This window comes from Bombus vancouverensis, chromosome 2, assembly GCF_051014615.1.
Source record: "Bombus vancouverensis nearcticus chromosome 2, iyBomVanc1_principal, whole genome shotgun sequence".
NCBI classification, from domain to species: Eukaryota; Metazoa; Arthropoda; class Insecta; order Hymenoptera; family Apidae; genus Bombus; species Bombus vancouverensis.
In genome coordinates, this window is record NC_134912.1 from 19029829 (window position 1) to 19046407 (window position 16579).

A 16579-nucleotide genomic window follows, 5' to 3' on the forward strand; every position below is an offset into this window, starting at 1 on the left:
CCTTTTCGTTTTTGCCCTTCGGCGTTCCTCGTGCCGGGAGAAAACGATTTTCTTTCTGAATCCAAGAAATCTGAAACCTCTTTTTACCTTCCGAACAATACTAGGGCAAACTATTTTCGTTCGCGGCTTTCATCCTCCCGGAAAACTGAAATACGAGTTAATGTTATATGGTAACCAGACAGAAATAACGGAAAAGTTAATCATTCCATTGTTGTACTGCAGGGAAAAGAAACGGAGGTAAAAAGGGAACGGTTCAAATTAATCTGTGCTTAAACGAGTTCAATGGCGCGCGACTGACCGTTTAAATTGTTCAACATTTTTATCGCAGCGTGAAAAGAGAGTATCGTTGCGATAGGATTGTTCTCTGGCTCGTGGTCAAATTTACGAGGGATCGCTATTATCCTGGTTGGAGATTAAAATGGAATTGTAAATTTATGAAAGACCTCAGGCGTTACAGTTAGGTAGTCTACTGAACAATATATACCGACCTATTCCCTCCTTGGTATATAATCTTAAAACTAGCTATTAGACCAAAGAACATATTCTTTGTTTAATCTTAGATTACCGTTGAAAAATAAAAAGTGAAGAACTGTTCGTGATATTGTATTTTTTTTCCTCGTAATATTTAGATTATATACATATATTTACGCAAGAACAATTAATAAAACAGCGATTAAGTTTGTTATTCCAATGTAGCTACATACTTTTAGGAGAATCCCGGAAGAGATCCAAGTGATTCGATTCGGTTATTGAATATCAATATTCCAATGAAGATCCTTTTCTTGATTCTGACATGACACAATCTTGTCGTTCTACAATAGCGATTGTATAAAGCCTCGTTCATATTAATCGACTTGCGTGAATTCAAGCTCTGTACACGTCAAGTAATTTGAGTCAAACTGTTTGAATTTAAGTGAACTTAGTTCAAATATTAACCTGAAATCATGCCAAAGAAGATGATGCTTATTGGAGTATCGTTATTAATAAGTAAAACCTCGATTTAGCTTGGAAGAAAGGATATTTCTAATCGATTAAAACAACAAGTTCTCGTTAGTAAAATTAGTTTCGAGCTATTAATTCAATTAAACCGACTCGATACAAATAATTTCAGGTTTAACGAGAACAAACAGTAGGAATTTTAAAGTACATAAACGATAGATCTAAACTGGTGAAGGAAGTTGAGTAATCTGAACGAGACATAATATTTTCTTGTAATAACTAGAACAAATATTAGACATTCTATATTTTTCTATGACTATTAAAAGGAAGGTGACGGTATCGTTTATGTATTTTAAAATTCCTACCGTTTGTTCTCATTAAACCTGAAATTATTTATATCAAGTCAGTACATCTCGTAATATCTCCCGTAATGTATAACAATATCGAGAACATCATTGTAGTATCGTAAATCTCGTCGAAATATAATGATCTTCTTGAATTGGTTAATCTCGAGTACTAATCGCGATACTTATTCCATGTCTACCTGCACCTAATTAGCTTTCCCTTTCCGTAGAAGATAATCGTCTCGAATGTTCATCGAATCGCGTCGAATATACTGAGAAACGTTGAAAAATTGAAACGAAGCGACTATGAAGAGCTTCGACAAATATTCCGGTCTCGCCCTGCTATGCCGCCAACGTAAACGTCGTGTTGCGCAAATATTTTTCACAAAGGAGACGAGTGAACCCGTGTTGGCCGGCGAAGAAGTTAATTAACCATAAAACGCATAAACCGCAGTTAACCCACCCGCGTTGCAAAGCCCTCGAACATTGTAACTTCTCATTACACGTTCTTCCGCAACAAAGAACCACAGACAACAGTCTGACTGGGAGAAACCATGAAAAATTCGCGTGGTAAATGAACGAGGAGTCTGCGTCGTTTCCAGAACGATTACGGAACCCTTTCAATTTTCGTTCTGGAAATTTAAAATATAGCATAAACGTGAAAAAGCGAACAAAATTTTTCATAATATAAAATATATTCACACTTGAGTCGGAATAAACCATCTCCACTTTGCCATTTTTTTCGAAATTCAGTATACACTTTCTTTTATATCAGAATAATAGGACTCTATTTGCATTATCTTGTAAAACTTTAAAACTGATTTCTCATAAAGAATAAAAAATAATGTGACTCTTCGCGTTCCTTCTTCTGCAGTCTTTATCCACAAATCATCAAATAGAATATATCTATGTATTTAATTGTGACACAGGTTTGGTATATACAGGGTGGTTGGTAACTGGTGGTACAAGCGGAAAGGGGGTGATTCTACGCGAAAAAAGAAGTCGAAAATATAGAATAAAAATTTTTCGTTTGAGACTTTGCTTTCGAGAAAATCGCCTGCACTTTATCACGTCTCGTTATAACGGATCTCACTGTAGATCGTTGTCTCGATGGAAAAATTAAAAAAAATTTTTTTTTTATTTTTATTCTATATTTTCGATTTCTTTTTTCGCGTAGAATCACCCCCTTTCCGCCTGTACCATCAGTACCAACCACCCTGTATATTCATTGTGAATGGGATATAAAAAGTAAATAATTATTTTAGTAATTAGGAACTTGTAAAAAAGCTCAGGCGAAGTACAAGCCATCTAGGGTTAAAAGTCTTGATCGAGTTATGATAAAACAGATTTAATGAATGAGCAGGAACCACGGTAATAACCCTAATAGCTTCCTTTCCTTGCTTCCTTCCTTACTTCATCCCTGGCTTTTTTTCTTTCTCCTTCCATCTCCTCGTCCTTCTTCTACTTTCTCTCCGTTATAAGTTAAATTTTCATTTTTCTAATCGCTTCGACGAATTTAAATTTTGAAATATTTTTCCATATAATGAGCTCAGTATCACCGAGGATAGTTACTGCGCAGAAAAAATTATCTGCCCGCATCGAAACCTTTTCCACCGAATATTATCGAGTGAACTTCATTCTTCGCCAATAAAAGCCCTCCATAAAACATGGGATCAGGATCGAAGGTATATGCATATTCGGGGCTAACTTTCGATTTATCTAACGCGAGAACGTTCGCAAAGAAGAAAAGAAAAAAATGAGCGAACGAGCGTCGCTGTTGATCCAGCCGGGTCAACTGCGATGGCTAGTGCTCGATTTAATGGTTGACGTTTTATTGGATTTCCGTGCAATTGCATTTTTTAGTCTGATTTCGTTACTAACGATCCCCTTTTGTATCGATTCGTCCGCTGGTCTCGTTCGTTTACCTCCGAGAATCGATGGTACCCACGGATAATTTGAGGAGAGTTAGCATTAAACTGCAACTTCTCGCCGTGAAACCGTTGCAATTTCGTCCTTTTTATGTTCGCCCTTGTTTCTCGTTGACAAGCCTTTATCGTGAGTTGCTGAACGATAGAATTGATGCAATCAATTTCAGCTCCCGATACTTTTTACTTTATCTACCGCCAAATGACACGAAAGATGATCGATATAAATTTACGTGCTTTCGTATTGACAATTTTTATTAGTCGTTTTTAATACACGAATATTAAATGAAACAAATATACGTTTGATTTTTGGTGTTTGGTAGGTTTCCGAATTATTCTGATAAAAAATGTAATTACTGGAACTAGGCGAATTCACGTATACTGATAAATTTTCAAATTCGGTTTTCTAGAAAATGGACCTTCCAACGCAATTTTGTTATATCCGATTTTTCACTCGTTTCGCCCCCAGAATCTTTCTAATTCCACTTGTATCAGAAATTTAGACTCGCCGTGTATTTTACTCGTACGCGAGTTCCCATATTGGATATCGAATATCTATTAAAACGATTGTTTATCGTGACCTTGGAGAAAAGTAATTTCTATCCGATAGAACGAAGATGATAAGAAACTTCAGACACAGCGAACGTCGTAAGAACGTCGACGAAGAAACAATCTTACCTCCAGGAATTACGTTTCCGGCTCCTTTCTCTCCGTATCCGAGTTCCGGCGGTATGGTCAACTTCCTCTTTTCGCCCACGCACATATCCACCAATCCTTGGTCCCAGCCTTTAATAACTTGGCCAACTCCCAGCTGGAATGTGAACGGCTGATCTCTGTCCAAACTGTAACAGACAATAAACGAAGTACGTTTTAAATATTGTTTCGCTAAAAGTTCACGACGGAATGTGAACGATTCTTTTTATCGAAAGTCATAATCGAACACGTTGGCTTTTCAGCTCGTTTATCTTTGTTTCGTAACTCTTATTAACGTAAAACTTATTAACGACATTTTCTTAAAAGCCATATTCATTAACTCCACCTGTCATAAATTTTTCACTCTTATTTTTTTCATTATGTGATAGCGTTTAGGTTCGTAAAAGTAAGTAACTGGCTTAATTCCATGTTTATTCTCTCTTCTAGAAAAATGAAAAATCTTTCTTATTATTCTCGATTCTTTAAAAAAAAAAAAAAATTGATACCCATAACGATCCTGTCTGATTGTGGTTAAAGATAATGATCGTTATTTCAGATTAAATTCACTGGAGATTCGATATAGATTTTCATAGTAACATAATATGCTGAATTTACGCTGAATTTCAAGGTCTTCGATACCGGGAGGCAGGTGTATGCCTGTCTACCATCGATATTTCCCGTGAAAGAGATCGCGTCGTGGAAGTGCAATCCGATGCAGTCTCGTAAAATCGGGTTCACGTATGCCAGCCGATCGTTTCACGCGTTCCGGCAACGAAAATTGACAAGTTCATCGGCTGACTGACGCAGGAAGGCGGAAAAAGCGGAATAGAAAAGCGGAGACCGTGAGAGGGAGAGAGAAATTCGTCGAAACGAACACGAGAACTCAACGCAACGATTGTATGGAAAACGAGGTAACGATGCTGTAACGTGAGAAAAAACGAAACCTATTAATATTAAAATGTGTTATTAACGAAAAAAGAAAAGAGCAACTTATTTCACGATAATTAATTTTCACTACATGGCTGTTTACGTATAGCGATAAAATTGGAAGTTAAGAGCCTACTTTTAAATTTAAAATTATTTACGAAATAAATCCGAATGAATGTGAAATATCGTTCGAATATGCGAACAACCTGTGTGACGATTAATTCCAATATCCATAGATCGTACTATATTTACGTAAAAAATGTCTTTGAATTAATTTCTACGTAAAATATGGCAAAGAAAAATGTACAAAGAATCGAAAAATTGATCGAATATTGATACAACAAGGTCGAAATAAAAAAATTTTAAAGAAGAAAGAGAAATGCGTAGGTTGACGGAGCTCGGTATAAAAAATCGATGGAACATAAGGGAGGAACACGTCCTCGGACTCGTTTGAGGCGTCTCGACGTGCGTCTCTGCCACTGACTCGAAGGGTTGCAACGACGTCGCGCGCACACGCGAATGCGGATGAAGTTCTATGTGCAACGAGTAACTATGTTGTGTCACGAGAAGAATTTCAAGCAGAGAACTACGTTGATATGCAGATATGTCGCTACGAGCTGAATGTCTACACACGCGTGTATAATGTTAGAAATACTTCAGCAACGTTTCTTCCGCTTTATTTTCTCTTCCTCTTTCTGTTCTTGTTGTTTATGAAGTTTTAACCAAGAAGAAGACAGGCTTTTAGGAAATTACAGGACATTGCAAAAAGAAACAAAAATTTGCAAACTACTAATAATTTTGAAAACTTTACTTTTTCTAATTACGTCACTTTTTCAATAAATTAACGATATTATAAATATGACTCTATCGTTGATATCAGAATAACTGAAGGCGTAAAAATAACAAGATGGGTCCATATAAAGAATAGAAATAATAATTAACTTTAATGAAGGTATCAAGACATGGACATTTTTATACAAATTTTTCTTTCTATCTATAAATTTCTATGAGTAGATGAATTACTCGAATAAACGAGGATTAATGATTGTATCAGTCTATGTTCCAGCGATCTGACGACATTTAAATTTCGTTCAACAAATTTAAAATGAAACTCTATCCTCATTACGAGCATTCAATCTCCATCGATCAATCAAATCATAGTTATTATCACATTTACCTTGGCTTTCCAATGAAAAGTTACGATCATCCTAACGATAACTATCGTTCCTGCAGTAACTTCAGCTACATCGAGCCGGAACGTTGTTCGACTATCGACACGACTCCCATAAACTCTCTTCGAACTCAAATAAAACTAATCGCGTCAAGTGTCAGCTGTTTGCTTCTTTTTCGATTTTCGTTTGCTTCTCGCTTTACATTACAGTTTTCCATTAAACGAAAATCCAAGTAAAGATCGAGGATTTCGATTTGAAATTAATGGCGCGACATTTCGAACGATATTGATTCTCTTCTTTGCTGAATCCTGTCAGGGAATGAATTTTCTGATCCACAAGATTTACAAGATCACAGCGTTTCCGGTTTCCCTGATTCATCCTGCTTCATGTTGGAAGATTGAAGCTCGAAATTTTTATCCAAGTAACGAAAACTCGTCATGAGGCCTGTACTTTATCGAGAAACGTGAGATAACTAAATCGCAAAAGATATAGAACCGTTGATCTCGTTAGCTGGAAAGTTTTCAAGAGAAATGAAGTTGAGTGAAATTTTTGAGTATCAAGCGATCCAAGTACGCCACTAGTAATGGAGAATGGTCAATTTTGAACTTTTTAAATGTGTTTTATTCCACTTTTTTTTTTATGACACACAGTCTTCAAACTTGTGAAAAATGCAGTCCAAATGCAACAAAAAATTTAATTAATTTTTTTTACAGAATTACTCAATGCAAGATAATTGACAGTTTAATTATATAACGATAATAATTGTATAGCCTCGGTATTCTAAAATCTCTAAGGAAATTTTAAGATATAAAATCACGTACATCGATTCTAACGTAGCAGATAAACAGCAAAACATGATTGATTATTGGAGAATCGAGGTATCATCGAAAAGAAAATATCGAACACGTCGCTGGGTAAGAATAGATAGCACGCGTTTATTCCTGGTAAAAAATAGGTGACACGAAAAGAATGTCTCGATGAAAGGAACTTCGAGATCGTTGGTTTTATGCGTCGAAAGTTCCATTTAGCGACGAGGAAAATAGAGTTTCTGAGAAGAGATCCAAGACAATTTCGTTCAAATATTAATAGGTTATTTGATGTGACAAGTTGGACCAACAAATTCTTAGTCTATTTATGAACAAGTATGAATTTAGCAAAATTTTAAATATACCTCCATTGATCAATTTGTACAGATAAAATATACTTTAAAATAATTAAGTAAAAATGAAAAATTGGAAAGATATTCAAGCATTAAATTAAAATATTCAATATGTTATCGTTCTCTTTTATAGAACGAAATAATCTTTATGTCGATACTTCCAGACAGAAAATAAAATCCAAGATCGTATTATGATTACATATTTGTCAACTTACAAGCTAAAAGTTTATATGCTCGAAAACGATTATATTCTGCTGCTCTTATCTTTATTTGCATAGTACTATCGTTGTTAATTAGCGAGCCCAGCTCCACTGGAACCTATTAATAATTCAAAGAGCAAATATCAACAGTAATGAGCATTTACGGTTTACACGAAGTTCTATTACGACATGACTCGTACAAAATTTGAATTGGTCAATATTTATGGAAATCATAAATTCATGTAAACGATATTTTAATCGAAGCTTTTATTTTCGATGAATTTTATTAGAATTCAAAATAATTCTTTTTCAAAAATTCTCCTGTAAAACCCGAATCCCACATACGAACTTCATCTCTTTACTTAAAAAATTAATGGTTATTTACCGCATCGACATTAAATGAATAATCGTAAATTGCAAAATAAATTAAAAAAATAGTCCGTGTAACCTTGTCGCGTTTCTCCATTTCTCAATTTAGATAATTGCTGATTAATCGTTGATCTTCTAAACGAAATCAAATAATTTCCAAATAGTTGTATGGTCTTGAAATAACGAAGACCTTCGCAATCTCAACCTTCCTTTCATAAAATCAAAATCGCGTGCTTTAACACGAAAGAAAAAAGGAAACCATTAATCAACGTCCTCGAAAATTTTCTGCTTATTAGGCTTTATAAAGGTTTCACGTGAACGAATTGCCAGTCATTCGCGAAACAACGTTCGCGGGTTAACTTATCGGAAGTTCGTTAGGGAGTGTAATTTTATTCGCGAAAGTTTTGTTCTACTAACCAACCACGTCCGATATCTCGTCGGTGTTCTTACGCGTGAACAAACATATTATGCGCTCGAGACATAATCAGTCGGAATCCTTCTAACGCAACTCGTTACCGCTCGACGTCGCGACGCCGGGCGTGCAGAATAATGTGGCCCAAGTTTCGAGGATAATTATGTTGCGTAAGGGTAATTACACCGTGCCGCGTGGGGAATTTCAAGTTTCCTGCACTTTCGCGTATCCACGTCGTAACAGCGTGCGCTCATGCATACAACCACGCGAAGAATATATTTCGGAGGGATCGTAAAGGGTAGCAGTCATTGCTATGAACACAGGAGAAACATCTATATAAAAAAGCGCAAAGTACAAAGCAAAATAACACGATTTACTACGAATGTATGTAGTATCGTAAACGTTTAGGCTGTAGATGTCGCTGCTGGGTACGGCCGCTTTTCTTCTCATTTTTATATCGTGGAAGAAAAATCGGAATCCGGTCACCGGGATTCAAACCCGGGTTCCGAACGTTCGTAACCTAGAGCGCTAACCACTGCGCTACCGTCGTCCGACATTAGTTAGTGTCGAGTGGTGGTATTTGCTATCGAGTGCCACCACAGGCCTTTTTTCCACAATACTACATGTATATGTTAAGTAAAAATATATTATGATTAGTTCAGGTAAAATAATAATTAGAGTTACGTGGTGTGCAATTCATTTATTTATTACACGTAATGCATTTAAAATTGCACAATAGCGCTCTTTTAAATTTATTCCTCATTATTCGTGAAACCTTATTACGTTAATTACGTAATTTTTAACGAATTTCGTGCTGCTTCAATTGTTTTCCCAATTTTCCATTCCAACCATTCGAATCCTTCACAATGAACCAACCTTACCGATAGCTTCCACATTTCCGTATAATTATTATAATGAATTATTCCAATGAATCTGATTCCTGATACTGTTTTGTTCGCTCAATATCGTTTCTATATTAACTGATAATAATACGAACAAGAACAAAAGAAATTTTTACGTTGCGTCATAGGGAAACGCGAATTTCACGCCGAACGTATTATATTGTCGAAAATCGAATGACATGCATTGTATTTAATACCATGTGCAATGGTTCATTAAAGAGTATGCATAATAAACGTAGCTTCCCAAAATACGCGTAATTATTTATCAGCGCGATGCACTGACCCCCGTGTTAAATTTGTATCGGCAGCTGATTTCCATGAAAAACTAATAATTTGCTTCCTGCCTCTCGATAATAAAACTAACGCGTTATCGAAACTTCCGATTTCCTGTTCAAGCAACGAATTTAATAAACATTCAGCCGTTCTATAAACTGCATCCTAGTTTGTACCGCTCAATACTTGGGCTTCAGACTTGGCTATATAGTATTTGTACGATTTAATCGTTCACATCTTTTATCATTTCGTTTATCAAAAACGACAAAACACTGTCACAATTCTTGAAATTGAACTAAAAATAACTACAAATATTCCACGAAAACGATCATTCTTACGAGATCCACAACTTCGTAATTTAATTAGATACGCTTCTTCCATCACGTAATTACAAGATACGTAGCAATTGTAACGAATGTTTTATTCCCAAAAATTGGAAGAGTCGTTTTTGTTTTGAACCCTTCGATTTGTTAACACTTTGCCATTCGCAGAAGCTGGAGAGAAAATCTATTGAGTTACTTTCCACTTGTTCGATAGTCACCATTCGTGAAGTCATTACGTGCCAACCCAACAATTCTTCCGTGTAACTGAAATCTTGTTGCCCAGTTCCTGTAATAAACAGCAATCTGGTCAAAAGCACGTTATCAGTTACCGCTACTCGACGACAGGAAGTTGGTCAGTGATCAGCGAACCCCAATGGGCGCGACAGATTCAAGTACCGACGACCGTTTAATTATTTCATTAACAAGTAACGTTTTACGACCTCTCGACCAGAGTAGACCGCCACCACAGGTTTACTACAGTGCTCTTCGTAATTACTGACTTTTACTATCGTGACAGCGGATCGCATATTGAACTGCCGGCGACAAGAGACGATTTCGTTGGTCACGTTTGTCGTTATCTGCCACGTTTTACACAGTAATTTCGCGAAACTTCAAACCGCACTTAACCGTGCTTTAAAGGAGTTGTTACGTCGCGTCGCAGGGAGAAGCTCGTGAAACCGGGCAAAGTGTTTGAAGTAACATCGAAACGATTTTAAATTAAAGTTTCCTTAGGGATCGATGTACGTTATTACTTTTTATAAATATCGAGAAACTTCGATCGATTTGTAATATCGATATGTGAATTTTATCAAAGTATTCGAAGTAACGATGAAGTAGAAATTAGACTCATTTTATAATTTATTTTACTATCAACTATATGTACTATTGTATACATGTAACATAACCCAACCTTTTATTATTATTAAGTACACGATTAATATCCAATTCCCATGAAAAAAAAGACTTATTTCCATAAGCATATTTATCCTAAGAAAATGACACAAACAGAGATAAATTCTAAGATGAGCAGCAGAATGAATTTAAACTAATAAATTTTAATGTCATGTTCTAAATTTTTTATTTAAATATCATTGGTTGTTTTTTTTCAGATTTTTTCCTGTAGGTTTAGGAAACCCTTCTTCGTTTGTCTTATCAAAAGTCAAAGGATCCGGAGATAACGAGTTTGTCAAGTAACAGTAGAATTAAGTATATCTCTTCTAGAATAAACAAGTATCCGGATATTTGCGAACGTTATTGTAGTTCTAAAAAAACGTTGTTCGACTGCTGATAACCGAATGGCGTTTTTCTTTTGTCCGTATACGTTACTTCGAATATTGGAATTGTTTCCTCGCAGCGAGGTTCCTGCAAATCTTTTTATACTATTTACAATATTTCTGTTGGGTAGAGTTAATTGGTTTTGGATTGAATTCGTTAATCCGATAGGAATTAATACGATTGCTTGGAAACAACAGCGATCCGACGGACAAATAAGAATATAAGGCGTTTTCATTTGGAGAAAAGAATTATTGAATGTTCGACGAAACTTGATAAGTTTGCTCGTGTTTTTCGTTAGCGTCCCGAAGAATTTCTCAATTTCACATCATCATGACTTCGTACCTTTATGGTCCAATCTTCGTCTCAATGTGAATTGTTTCATCGTAAAAGATAAAAAGCTATTTATTGTTTCAGGAAAGACTTCGGCATAATACGTAAATTAAATCAGGTACATGTCAAGTAAGAAATCACGCATACCGACAACGATGTTTTTATGTTTTTTTGAAAGCGCGGAAATTTTTTGACGATAAAAGAACACGACTGAGTGAAAAATAATTCAAAGAAGGGTTAGTATGCAAAGGGTACGTAAAATGTGCAAAATAAAGCCCTTCTTATTATATTTAATAGGTGAAATAAATCCATTTTCATGTGTCACTTAACATTCATAAAAATATCAAATTGCGTGAACATCCACAATCTATTAATTATCAGATAAATCCAACCATAGATTTATCGTATTATATATTAGGTTGTCCCAAAAGTTCCTTTCGTTTTTAAAGAAAGTAGTACACAACATTTTTATTTTGTGTTATTTTATTGAATTATATTTGGTCCATTTTATTCTATTACTACAAAACATACTTAATCCATAAAATAATACAAAATAAAAGATGTTGTGCATCTATTATTTCACTTATGAAACGAAAGAAACTTTTGGAACAACCTAATACATATACACATCGTGGTCAATCAAACTCCAAAACGCGACAAGAACATAGTTAATTAATTATACGAGATTTCCACATGAGAATAGACAACCCATAGACGCACACACGGAGCGTGTTCTTGTAACGTGGTGCTCGGTCGGTGAAAAATGGAAAATAATGAAGCCAGGAAGAAAAGGGTTCGATCGACAATGGAGCTGCAGAGAAAAGGGAAAGTCATAATGGGGGAGGAAAGGGAGAAGGAAGGATACAATGAGGCGGCGGAGAAAAGGAGAAACCGCGATGGAATCGCGGAAACGAAGAACTATGTTCCAATGAGGAGCAAATATCTCGAAACTAATTTCTGCGACTTCTTTCTATCGAGCATGCGTCTCGCTTCGAGGCACGACAACCGAGATGATGCGACCGTCGATTCAGTGTGAGATAGAAACGATATTGATATCGATAATTATGTTTATCCTGTATGTTCTGACTTATTCAGGATAAAAGTAAACTGATCAATAATCTCATATCCTCTTAGCGTTTTCTTGATCATATTAACGATTTATATGTCGTTTCTGATGGTAATTTTAAGTAGGTAATTTATATATCTTTTCCGCTTTGCTACGAGATATTTTATATCTTCAATATCAAGAAAAAGGAAACAAATAAAAAACATTTAATTTCTAAATCTAAAACATTCCACCGACGATCGTGCAAGTGTTGATGTACGATATATCGAACAATTTCTTTCATGTGTGTTTAGAAATATTGAATTACGGTCTATTTGTAATAGCAATAATAATGATAATAATTATACTTTTACTTATAATTCTCAATGAGAATTAATTGTAAAATTCATCCAAATAAAAACAAATCGAATTATACACTAAAGCATGATTACCTGGTGCAACTGATAAAATGGTCGAGTTAGTAAAACTGTAGCATGATTAAAAGGCGACCAACATATCTGTGATATGCAAGATTTCAAGAGTATTTGGAATTTTATATGAACACGCACACGTAGAACTATTGTTTTTTGACACGCGACAACGATGATGATTCGACCGTTAAAAAAAAAAAAGAAAAAATAAAGGATAGCAATTGGTGGATGAATAAATGAAAAATACAACGACTCATCCGTGTACCACGATGAAAAATCGTAAACGTTTCAATGGATGCTAGAAACCTTTTTTCTGTCGATTTGCTCGTCGAATTAAATGTAATTGGAACTTCTATAAATCATCTACGCTATCGTGCAAATAACGTGCACGTAATAAAATTATGTACCTTGCTCGAAATGTGTTGATATGCGTACGCAAATTTGGTATCACGTGCATCAGGATTACGATATGATATATCTATGTGTATTTAATCCGTGTACGTAGTTCAATCGGGGTGCTTTAACGTTCATTAATATTTAACATATCGAGTATCTTTAATATCATTACTGCAAAACTAGCCTAAAATTGTCAATCCCAAGATATAACAAAAATATACAAGAAAATCTGAAAAGAACGTTTCAGGAAAATAACCTTCCAATTAATTGAAATAATCAATCCGTGCATAGAAAATGGATAAGAAGAACCACATTTTTTTTTTACCAAAATCAAATTGCGAATTGACTTCATACTGCAATGATCGCATTTTCTCCTATTAATAAATACAGATATTATCTACCTTTAAGCATTCGAGAGTTACACTGAGTCGAGTTTCATCAGTCAAGGACGAAGTACAAGAGGCAAGAAAAGATGGAAGAAGGCGAGACACGTCCAAGATCTTGACGTGCAACGAATGAACATCCTTCTTGTCGGTGGATGTACCAAGAAGCAAGCTATGCGAAGTCACAGAGAGAAGGGAGAAGCAAAAAGAACAAGCGAGAGACGAAGAAATCCAGCAAGAAGAAGAAACAATTGCTCTGGGACAGTTAACTGTAGCAGAGACAAAAAATATCCAAGAATCAACCCTCGACGAAGTCCTTCGCTTCGTCTCGAATATCCTTTTGCGTATGAGCTCCTGCGGATAGAAAAGTTTCCCGCGTATCGCGGTATGCTCTTTAAATATTCAAATGGAAGCACCGCTAGCAGCTGCTATACGCGGGATATTGCCAGTTTACGAAACCCTCTATTCGCTGAAGCAAGTCCTATGAGACGCTCGATGTTTTTCACGCGAAACTTTCGAAACTGCCGTTTTCCCGACATACCGTGTTTCATCGAGATCAGACCCTGTCATACGGGTTATATAAATCGATGTTAATAATAAATACGTCGAGATTAGACGCGTTCTAATAGACTATTTCCAGGAGCAACTTGAAAATGGACACGTGCTTTTAAGGTAAGATAGGATTATTCGAGTCAAAAGGATATGTCAGTTAAGCTCGAGAGTAGTAAATTTAATTTTAAGAGTTCATTGGCTCGAGAAAACAAATAAATGCTTACCGTAGAAATCTTCTATGTTCATATCGCGTATGTCATGTAAAACATTTTGAAATTTTACTAGCAGTGTAACGAGGTACCAGTTAAACTAGGTAAAACTTGAAACTAGTCTGAAATGTATATGAAAAATATGAAATATTTATCATAAATATAAGATAAAGATAAAGATTGAATTTTAAAATGTTGAAGCTCTAGTGGCTCAAATAATTGTAGCTTACTATGTTTTCTATTAGCAGAAATTAAATATTCAAGTCCTTAAAAGTAGCAAATATTTTTATCCGTACCTTTAGTTATTCTTCGTAACTTTGGAATGCTTTATTCGTTATATGAGTTGATGAGCATGAATTATATATGAGAGTTTAAATAAACTACCCGGGAAACAATAATATAAATAGCTGGCAAACAATTGGAATGATGGATTAGAACTGCGCTTTAAATGCAGGGAAATAAATTGGTATTTATGTTTCGTGAGTGAAGTTGTTATTATGCTACGTTTGTAAGTATAGATTATGATTAAGAGTAAATTATGGACACGATATAATAAATACTTGTATTAAACGTAAATAAGCTTTTAAGTTTTGGTAAGTTTATGAAACGATACAGAAGAGATTGAATCATTGTTTAGTAACTTAACAGTAACTTAATACTACACGTAAGAGCTTAGAATATATACATATAATAAAACGTTTAATTACAAAAGAAACTGAACTTATTTCTATAGGAGTTCTCGAATTTTTCCGTTCCAATTTTACTCTAATTTTGCTTTAACGTAATCTTACTTTACAATCAGACAATTAAAATGCGTGTAAAAATGTTTTTACTCGAATTAAATCATTGTAACTCAAATTAGCTTCGTGAATATCCATTTATTGTTTCATAAAATCTTTTTTTCTTTAAGTCACGCAAAGAAAAATTGTGTTACAGTAAACGTGGAAGTATTAAAAGGAACAACTACGAAGCGGTATTCGAATTATTCTCGATGGATCGTGAAGCGTCGTCGCGATTCAGTTGCGCCTGCTAGCATTGATACGAGCCGGAGTGGAAGAAAAGTCTGTCGTAAAAACAACTTTACCGTGGGTGTATATGACGCAACTCGGTAAATGGAATCGTCGTTAACGATGGGAATGTCATGCTTTTAAAAACGTCAATGCGCTCGACCTAATTCTCTCCTTATTCATTGTAAACCCGTTGTCTCACCCCCCTTTAATTAGAACTGTTTGAGTCTGCAAATGACATCGACCAGACTAACAGTACACCGGTGTTTATGGTGCGGCGTGCCACTCACAAACTTCACATGCATTTCTACGAGAAACATACAGATAATTCTGATAAACTCGTTCCTAGTTTTATATCTGCAGTAGTTTATTCGTGCTTTATATTGGAGTTTTGTTGCGCGTTGACAATTGATGATCGATATGGTACTCGTTGCTAGACGAGAGCAATAGGAAATTGGAATTGATTATTCTTTTGTGGAATTTTAATTGAGTGGACTTTTATAATTTGCTGTTCTGCAAGATTTTAGAACGTAAACTAAATTGTCTACTTACATGCTACAGGAGTTCTGTAGTATGTTTTACAGGTAAACATGGAACTAAATGCTTCGTTAAGAAGTCATTACAGAAATGTAGAATATGCAGGATATGTAAAAATATTATAATCTTGTAAGCAATATTTTTTACGACAATTGCTGTAGAATGGTGATTAATAAAATGTCACTAAGTAGCTTGTAGTTCGTTAATAACAATTGTAAACTAACAATAAGACACCTGTCTGGTTAATACAACTGCTGTACTACTGAAACAGTCGTCGCCTAAGTAGCTTAAGTCTGTTTCCAGACAGACATACACAAACACCGTGAATACTACGTATCACGAAGACGCAAAAACTCTTAGCCCTGTGCTTACTTGCTCTGACAATTCAGACATTAAAGCGCTCGCGAAATCCCTTAAAATACGGACAGACTTTTCGAACAGAACTTACAAGCACTGTTTTCACTTTACTGCCTATGTGTACTTTGTCACTAATAAAGCGAGAGTTTTAATACTGAGCATTTATTTTTATCGTACCATGTCCTTATCGCTTCTAATTAATATTTCAATCAATTCCATGTATCAGACAAAATAATTATTACAAGACAAATTTTAATTCCATTGTCTGATGATTTTCTGAAACTACGTAATACGTTCGCAATTAGATCGAAAATCACATTCTACTGTAACATGTGTGTATATTCTTCTATTTCTTCCAGCGAAATGTATTTTCTTCATTCCACTTTCCTTTATAAAGATTTTTGTCATTACGATTAAAA

The 16579-nt window shown here is 35.1% G+C and overlaps 1 protein-coding gene across 2 annotated transcripts in view; it reads right to left on the bottom strand.

Annotated features, from left to right (window-relative positions):
- The window catches only part of Fkbp14 (peptidyl-prolyl cis-trans isomerase Fkb14), a 114990-nt gene that overhangs the window by 7649 nt on the left and 90762 nt on the right, over positions 1-16579 (bottom strand). For both annotated transcript variants that reach the window (XM_033336203.2, XM_033336204.2), the window contains exon 2: positions 3887-4050. In XM_033336203.2, coding sequence (XP_033192094.1) covers positions 3887-4050 — 164 coding nt within the window. The remainder of the gene's footprint in view (positions 1-3886; positions 4051-16579) is intronic.